At 49.9% G+C, this 9,490-nt stretch overlaps 1 protein-coding gene across 1 annotated transcript in view; it reads right to left on the bottom strand.

Annotated features, from left to right (window-relative positions):
• Positions 1-565: 565 nt before the first annotated feature.
• GRM4 (glutamate metabotropic receptor 4) overlaps positions 566-9,490 on the bottom strand; it is a 266,804-nt gene continuing 257,879 nt past the window's right edge. The window contains exon 11 of the mRNA XM_019514184.1: positions 566-1,154. Coding sequence (XP_019369729.1) covers positions 1,105-1,154 — 50 coding nt within the window. The 3' untranslated portion in view covers positions 566-1,104. The remainder of the gene's footprint in view (positions 1,155-9,490) is intronic.

Genomic DNA, 9,490 nt, shown 5'->3' with positions numbered 1-9,490 from the left:
GACCTTATCTCTAGCCTGAATAGATCCAGCTTCAGCTTCCAGTCATTGGGTTTTCTTCTGCCTTTGTTTGGCAAATAAAAGAGCCCTACACTATTAGAAATCTGTTCTCCACATCAGCGCTTACTGACGGCAATCAAGTGCCCTCTGAACCTTCTTAAGGAGAAGTCAAATAGACTCCCTGGAGCCAGTAACCAACAGTCATCAAGAACAAGACAAACACTGAGTGCAAAACCATGGTCTTTTATTAGAAATATCCTCGTATAAAAATGGTCATGCTCTACACATCTTCATTGAATAATTCATAAACATCCAGGCACTGAACTTTGTTTTGTTTTTTTTGTGTTTTTCTTTTTTGATTGGTCAGTACATAAAGCAGACATATTTCAATCCATATGGTCATCACATACATTAATTTACCACCTATAGAAATCAGCACTTTGAACACAGTCTAGGTTTTAATTTATTTTTTTTTGTCATCTGTTTTTTTTTTTTAATTTTCTTTATTTAGTTTTTATTTTATTTTTATTTTTTTTGCAACACACAGAATTTGGTAGGAGAAAAGAGAGAGAGAGAGAGAGAATGTGAATAGGGAAGGAGGAAGACGGGAACAAAAGAAAAATGGAAAAGGAAAAACTAAAGGGGGGGCGGGGGCAGGGGAACAAAAGAGTTTCCACAACCACAAACAATCGCACAAATTTTGGAAAAGGGAAAAATGGATTTGTATTTTTTTTCTTTTGTTTTGCCAAGATAAGGAAAAAAACCCACAAATTGCGAAAGTCCGTCACCTCTCTCCATTGCACGTTCGCCCTGCTCCGTTGTTCCTCTTCCTCCGTTGGGAGGCATGCATTTTCATGGTGCTTGGTTGGTGGCTTTTGTTGATTGGTTTGATGTTCATTTTTTGCTGCTGTTCATCGCCATCTTCCCAAGGAGCTCCCTCCAACAGCCCAGCTAGCAGAACGAGGCCCCCGCAATGCCGCCTTCAAATCTGACCTGGTTTCCCCACTCTCCCATTTCCTGCGGCGAGCGATTTTGACTCAACTCTTCTGCGTCTCTTCCTCTTGCACAGGCCCCCCCTCCACCGTGGGCGGCTGCTGTTGGCTGGAGTTAAATCGCGTGGTTGCTATAGCTGACGTAAGTCTGTTTGGTGGCCAGAGCTGGAAAGACAGAGAGAGAAAACTCACATGTATCATTAATGACGCTTACCCTCCTTTGCTGGTCCCTGCCGTATGAACCTGGGTCAACCTTCGTGCCATAAGAGTTGGGGTGGGCATAGTCTCCAAAGGCCTGCCTTCACGGCTAATTCTGGAGCTCCCGGCAGAGACATTCAGCTCTGGTTGAATTGCAGAGGGGCCCAGCTCCTGGTGAACCCAGTGAAAACATTAGGGCTTGTCCACAGAGGGGCAGGCAGGAAAGCAAAGAGACCTGCAACTCAGTGCAAGATCTTCTTCATCTACCTGCCCCAAACTTTTCCCCCACACGCAGTGCAAGGGGTGGAAGTTCATGGAGGCCGTACTGGGGAGAGGGGCAGGAAATAACTTGAGTACCCAGATCAGATGCCAGCTTTTGTGGAGGGAGTTAAAGGAAGAATGGAGAGAAGCTTCTTTCTTGAGAGCACCAAAGCTGAACCTGCAATGCACTGTAACCAGTGTCCCAATTCCCCAAGAATTTCATACTTTCCTCTCCAGAGAGCTCCCAGCTGGCTCAAAGCAGCTGATGTACAGGCCTGACAGCCCTGGAAGAAGAGCAGCAAACATCACACCAGCAATGGCAGAGATGATACATCTGGGGAAGCCAACTGTGGTTGAAGTCCAGGAGCACTGCATGAATGAACCCTGACTATGGGGATCATGAAGCATCCTCAGGGTGGCGGGTCAGCCTGGAGAAATACAGTCCAGAGGTCCATTGCCATGCACTTCTGATGCAGACAAACGGGGCTTGCAACGCAGACCAATTTCCCCTTTGCCTCAAATCTCAAGTCTCAATTGCAGAAGCTCTGTCTCACAGCAGCGCATGGAGGCATGGGGGATAGTAGGAAAAAAACAAACAACCCATAATGACCAGCCTCATCTAGATGCCGCTCACCAAATTTTCCAAGCACATTTGACCTTTTGCATTTTATTACTGTGATATAATATCCTTCACTGACAGCATAACAGGCCTTGTGGGCAGGGGAGATCCAGTAGATGCAATATATCTGGATTTAATAAAGCTGTTAACAAAGATTCACGTGCCTTTCTGGTAAGCAAGTGGTGGGGGTGGGAAATGGCCAAGGTGAAACTATTGCAACACGAGTGTATAACTGGTTGGGAAAAAGTTAATTAAAGGGTAGTTATCCATGGTAATCAATGGTTCACTATCAAACTAGCAGTGGGATTATACAGGGGGCCTGTTCTGGGTCTTGTATTATTCAATATTTACTGACCTGGATGTTGGAATAGAAAATGCACGTATTAATTTTGCAAGGGATCCCAAGCTGGGAGGCCAAGGTTAGAATTCAGAATGATCCTGACAAAATGGGAGAAATGTTCTGAAATAAATAGGATGCAATTCTATTTCCCCTGTTAGGCAGGAAGATTCAACAGCACAGATACAAGATGAGACCAACAAGTCATGAGACAGTTCTGTGAAAACGAGATCTAAGGGGTAGAGAGGATCACAAGCTGAAACACATCAAGCATCCCAGATGGTTGCAAAAAAATCATCGTGCTGGATGAACAAACAGGCCCCATGGAAGACATGCAAAAAAACCATTTTCCCCCCTTCACTCAGCACTCAGCTGTGTCTGTGATGGGCATGACACTTGAAGACAAATGTGGACCTGTTGGAGAGAGACCAGAGGAAAGCAACAAAAATGATCCAAGGCCTAGAAAACATGACCGATGAGGAGCGGTTGGAAGAACTGGGTTTGCTTTGTTCGGGGAAGAGACGACTGAAGGGAGACATGAAACCAATCTTCAGTGATGTGAAAGGTTTCTGCAAAGAGGAAGGGAATAAATTGCTCTCTGTGCCCACTGAGGATAGGACAAGAAATAATGGGCTTAAATTGCAACAAGGGAGATTACAGTTAAACATTAGGAAACACATTCTCGCTGTAACGATGGTTAAGCACTGGAATAGATCAGCTTGGGAGACTGTGGAATCGCCATCGGGGGAGGTTTTGCAGAGCGAGTTAGACAAACACCAGTCGGGAATGGTTTAGACAGAGCTGATCCTGCCCTGGGCAGGGGGCTGGACTCGATGACCTCTTGAGGTCCCTTACAACTCCCCTGTCTATGACTGTGGGTGACTAACAAAGCACTGAGAAGTGCCAACCGGGCCCCGCTTGTGTTGCACTCTGAGCACGCATGCACGACACTACAATCCCTGATCCTTAAGACACAGGCACGTAAAGCAGAGCGAGTGAAAACTGGGCAGGGCCTTGCCGCGTATCAGCTGCTCCGTACTCAGTGCCCAGGTCCCTGCTCTCACCCTTTTTCACAGGAAAACTAGAACAACTCCTCTTCCACATAAACTACAGGCTCCAACTTTCACCTACCGCGGGATAAGAGTGGGCACTGAACAATTACCGCAGAGCAACTGGGACGCACGGTAAGTCTCTGGTCCCTGTTCGCTTGCCATGATTTGTTTGGTTTGTCCTCCCATAGAGTCAATGATGCTCCTCCTAACGGCAGGGCAGGATGCAGAACTGAGTTATTCAACCTGTGGTTAAATAATGGTATTGGGGCTCTTTGGTCACTGGGAGAAGGGCTGCTGGAACATGCGACCTGCTCCATATTCCCAGGTGGGCTCCAAATCGGGAGAGGAGACTGCCTGAATGGAAACGCTCCCACTCCAGTAAGATTATTTCCATGCGTTTCTTAATGGATAGAGGCAAGTCTCCCAGCCTGGAGCCATGGCCTTGAAATAGATGGCAGGGTGCTGGCGTCAGACAGGAGCAAGGAAGGAACAGACACAGAGAGGGGGTGGAGAGAGATTTTGTCCTCTGCACAGCTCAGATGCGGTGTTGCGTTACCACGCGCAAGAGGCAGGACGGCCAGCTTCCTCTCTCTGTAATCTCATCTCCATCCCAGCTGCTGAATAGCCTGTTCATGGATACCAGTAAACTGCCTGATCTCCCTGGATGAGGCATCTGCAGCAGATGGACACAGGTTTTTGGACCCCAAAGCACACACCTGGCACCACAGGGAAAGTGCTGGCCAGTTCAAAAATGGATGGCCAGCTCAGAAACGTGCTGCTACTGGATGCAGCTCCTGCCCAAGAAAGGCGGAGAGGACCCCAGCTGCCTTCTGAAGGGATCTCCCAGGTCAGCGTGACGGACCGGCCTGCACCTGCCCTTCTGGAGAAATTGGTTCCCATTTGCTCCCTGCAAACACAAGTCTATATTTGAGCTGATAAATTTACAATGGAGGAAACGTGCATATACTGTACAGAAATGTGGCCCAGGCCTTCAGCTGTTTTGAAGGTTGCCCCTGGAGTCCTCGCTGTGGGTGCATGCACATAAAGGAAGTGCGAATTTAAGAGAGATGCCCAGGGAGAACTGAGGCAGAGGAAACACAGCAGAGCAGCAAATCCTTCCCCTCCCCTGTGCCACCCCTGCAACCTCCCCGAGCTGTGCCACTGTCTCAGCATGGAAAAGCTGCCACGGGCCCCTTGTTGCTAGTAGCAGGCACGACCAAGGAGAGGGAGGCCTATGGAGGCAACATGATCAGACCCACCCAGTGGGCCCCCACCTTTGACTCCTGCTCTAGGCCTGCTCTTTAGAGGCTTCAATGAGCCGTGGCTAGATGGATGCATCTCTAAAAGACCACAGACCGACTGGCAGAGATGCACAGGCGGCCTGCTGCAGAGACAGACTCCTCGGCATTGCCAACAGACCCGGCGCGGCGCGGCGCTTATGCATGGAAGTGACATCAGTGGAGCCTGCAGAGCCTACCCGCCGGGGCTGCAAAGAACAAGGACAGGTTTCAAAAACCCAGCCTTAAATCTCATTCTCAGCTATTCCCACCCCCCACCCTGCAAAAAAAACCCAAAAAACCCTCCCCCATACGCTTGTCCCGCTGTAGCTGCGCAACATCGCTTGCCTGCGCAGACTGGGCCTGACAGTCCCAAGAGGGAGATGGCAATCAGTTCCCCTGAAGGCACATGCATTTTCCACACTCATTCATTACCAGGACTCCCTCACTTCTCTCCCTCCATCAGCCAAAGCATATTGTGCCTGAGATTGGCTTCTTCCTTTAAATACACTCTGGCCCCCGCCCCCTGGCCCGACCCCTGGCTTGGTGCCTCCCTGACAAATGAACCTTATTGGAGATTTCAGACGCTGTTATCCTCAGATAACAATTAGACGGGCCAGAAGAAATGAGAGCTGACAGGGCTATTTGTTAGCCGCTGTGTTTTCGTAGCCAATCTGCCTGCAATCAAGCCCTGTAAATTATTTATTCTGTTGTTTATTTAAAGATACGTGACCTGCCAGTGACAGAGTGAAAAACGGCTCCTTCCTCCTGCGCTGACAACTCCACAGTCTCGCCTGTCCCCGGAATTAATAACGCCATCGGCTGCTTGCGATTGTCCCCGACGCGCCTTGGCACGCCTCTAACGAGCGGTGCCAGCTCCCGGGCAGACCAAGCTCCCGCATACCAAATGCAAGACACATGGGAGCCAGCGAGACTGCAGGCTGGAGACTTGCCTCTCGCCCGTCTGGCCCCCGTGCGCTTCCAGGGGCTGGCTGATGACTACATTTGGGAGACGCTTCTACTGCTCATCTCACACAGAAGGAGGATGCTCCGCGGCTTAATGCAATAAGCTGGATGGGGGGAATTGGGCTCTTACCCTGGCTCCCTGCATAATTCCAATCATTTCCATCTCCCTGTGCCTCGTGTCCCCATAGGTAATTTGGGGATATTAATTCCCTGTTGAAATGGTAAGTTCTTACAAGTAGGGATGGGTTCTTGCTATGCGTCTGTGCCGGGAACAGCCTGAGCCATAGCCTTTTGCAAACTCAGCCTTCATAGCTTGCTGCATTCTGGCTGGGATGGAGCAGAGCTGGGAGTCAGAGCAGCTGGGAGTGGACATCCCGGCTTCCAGGGACTAATCTCAGTTCTTCCTCTAACATGTCGTGCCGCCTTTGAAGCATCACTTCGCACCCCCGTGCCTCTGCAAAATGGGCATGTCACCACGCACCATTGAGGGGCATTGGCAGGGTTAATTAAGGAGTGACTGCAAAAGCTTTGGATGAAAAAAAACTAATATTTTTGCGTCTCTGGCATGACCGTCTCTGGAGGAGGATCAGGGCTACCCCATGCTAAAGCAACTGCTTAGGAGCAAATGTTACATATCAGGACATAGCCCAGGGATTTATGTCCCCAAATTAATTTAGGGATTTATGCCCCCAAATTCACCAAGACTCAGACTGGATGGAGGCTGTAATACACACGACAGCCATAAGAGGGAGACACGGTTACGCACGCATGCACACACGTGAATGCACACACGCACACACACACAGTATTAACACTGCAGTCTGTAGTGCTGACGGAGCCTGGGAGTTAAAGGTCAGGATAAATGTGGGATCTTTAGGATTGTAGCAGCTTTGCCAGCGTGTTAGGCCTGCTAACCCCGGCATCTCACAGTGCTTCCTAAAGGCAAGAAGGCAGAGAACGGCCCCAAATCCTGCTGCAGTGATGAGCGACAGCCCGGGGATATGGGGGAATGGGGCAGAGAGCAGCTGGTGAGCAAGTGAGAAGACTGTGTCCATAGAAAGGGGCTCAGATCCTGGTACATGCTGGAATCTAACTAAACTAGGCTAGATTGGAAAGGTGGTCAATAGTCATTGCAATTTGGTCACATGCACCAGAGCATGTGAGAGTTCAGGGATTACCAGGAAGGCAGCATGGAGAAATCAGAGGGGTCAAATCATAAGGGGAATTCGGGGTTGATCCTAAATCATTCGGGAGGCGGCCCAGGGGCAACTGTGCCACCCTTCAGCTCTATGCAAGCACCATGGGCCTCCCTCCTCTCAGAGGTGGGCAGCAGCCACAGAGAGAAGATGGCACCAATAACTATAGACAGCTATGTCCAGCAGCTCCAAAGGGCAAAGACTGTCCATATATCTGCTTACCGCACAGCAGCTAGACTGAAGAGAGAGCAGATTAGCTCCAGAGAAAGAGTGGAAATAGGGATGAGACAGCGTCATGTAAAGATTTAGGTAGCCAGGGATGAGATAGAGACACTATATAGAGATATTGATAGATTGACTACGTATGGGGATTTCAAAGAGAGAGATGAATCGATAGCTGGCATTAGAGAAATAAGAGAGTGTAAAATAAACCAACTCAAGACACCTCAGGGAAGGCTACTTATGGTGTTGATCTCAATGACTTCATCACGTGGAATTTCACCCCTCGTAAAACAGTGGCAGAATGGCAGGGGTCACAGCACATGTGGGCAAAACCCACGTTTCCGACAAACCCAGACCTTTGTGTTTGGAAAGGCCACACAATTCCCAGGCGTCTGACTGTCGTGCCCAGCACAGAGCCTGCTTTTGCAAACCCAAATCACAAAGGCGCAAACCAGGTCACCCAGTCCCTGGCTATGGCCTGTTAGTCACCTGAGCTATCCCATGGACATCAGTGCAATAACCTGGCCCATTGCAAACAGCTCACACACAGACAGAGGAGTTCAGTGCTAGCAAACAACAGCCTTATCAGTCAGCAAAATCTGAGTCTTCGGGAGAGCTCCTCCATGCTGCCTTAGCTGGGGACCTCTTTAGAAGTGCAAGGGATGCAGCAGTTCCCTTGGTGAGCCATCATTAGCAGCTTTCCCCCTGCATTTATAGTTATCAAGGCACAGCTAGAGTGCATCCCAGCAGGCATCTGAGCCAGCAGGAGCATTAGCAGGTTCCCCACATGCTTTCAACATTGTGAGCCACTTGACAACAATCTCCCTGGGACAAAGACAGAAGAGGGGCCTGCAGGACAGATGGGAAGTGCCAGGAGCCATATCAGATCAGAGGCAGCGATGCCCTGTCTCTCTGCACACTGGTAATGGTGCGAGCCTGGAATGAATGAGCAGACTGTGAGAGCTTCCCATCGCGTCTGCAACCCACTGGCTGGCTTTGCTCGCAGGTGGAGCCACAAGTCCCTTCAGCCACCTGCTTTACCACCTCCCCGGAAAGAGAGGGGACCCCCAGGAACACCCCATCTCGTTCCCAGCACCAAAGGAACATTCAGGACCCCCACCGCACCCCTCACCCATGGCGAGGGGCCCCCAGTCACTCTATGGCCTGACAGGGCAAAATCTAGCCAGCTTGTGGCTCTGGGCTGCACTGGCCTCTACTGGCAGATGTAGGCAGTATTTATTGAATTGTGAAGGAGCAGGTAACCCTCTCAGGCTACAAACAGACTTTGCACTTGTCCTGGGATAAACCGCTTTATCCCAGGACAAAGCAAGGTCGTTCAGATGTCCGTGCCCTCTGTCCCAGGATGCATCCTAACAAGGTTCACGGGATAAGAAGGGCTAGCAATTTATCCCAGGACACTGCAAGGTGTGTCCGAACAGCTATCAGGATTGCATTGTTGAATCAATGGCGGAAACGTGGATTTTGACTGCTCGCTAAACCCTGATTAAAGGAAGGTGTGTGTACATGTCAATCCTGGGTTATTTCCATTCCAGGACAAATGCAGGTACAACTTGACCAGGGACATATGCAACCTCTGCTCCTAGCCTCAGTCTACCAGCTAGCACATAAAGAAGCTTTACTAGTCGATGTGGCATCTCCTGTCTCCAATGTATCAAGGAGCCGATTTTAGGGACAAAGCCATGAGTTCTGGTCTCTACGCTGCATTGTGGGGTGGGCAATAGTGAACGGTGCATTTATGAGAGACTGAATCATTCCTAAAAACACACTGGTAATAAATGCATGGCCAATGTAATCTTCAAAATACCAGCAGGCATTAATCACAGATCCCTGAGGCTAGGATGACAACCCTGGACGGAGAAGCAGAGAGAGGTTAAGGGGCTTGGATAGGGTCACAGAGGGGATAACTGTGACTGCCCAAGCTAGGACAAGCACCAAGGAGTTCCTAGCTCCCAGGCCTGTGCTCAGGTGATTTGACTACTCAGATGAGTCTGTTGGATGGCTAGCTGTGTAGGGAGCCCCAAAACAAGGGAGAGAGACAGCCCCTGATGTCCCCTTCTGTATCAGGAACCACTATTCACCGCTACACAGAGCAAGTGTAACACTTCTACCTAATCCAAAGCCCCTTTTCATCGCAGTAGCACACGACTCTCGCTTCGCAGCTGTGCGCGTGGTGACCCAAGCTGCAGTACAGGAGAGGCGCAGCTCCAGGAACCTTCTGGCTCCTAGCTGTGTGGACTGCAAGCCCAGTAGCCTCCAAGGAAATCAGTGAGAGCTGCTGGCATCCAGCACCTCTGACACGCGGGCCATGCACTGTAATTAGCCTGGATTTGTTCTGCTTCAGAGCACTCCTGG

This window comes from Gavialis gangeticus, unplaced genomic scaffold, assembly GCF_001723915.1.
Source record: "Gavialis gangeticus isolate Ggan-Ray unplaced genomic scaffold, GavGan_comp1, whole genome shotgun sequence".
Classification (NCBI taxonomy): Eukaryota; Metazoa; Chordata; order Crocodylia; family Gavialidae; genus Gavialis; species Gavialis gangeticus.
The sequence above is the reverse complement of the archived record's forward strand: the minus strand, read 5'-3'. Positions and strand labels throughout refer to the sequence as shown.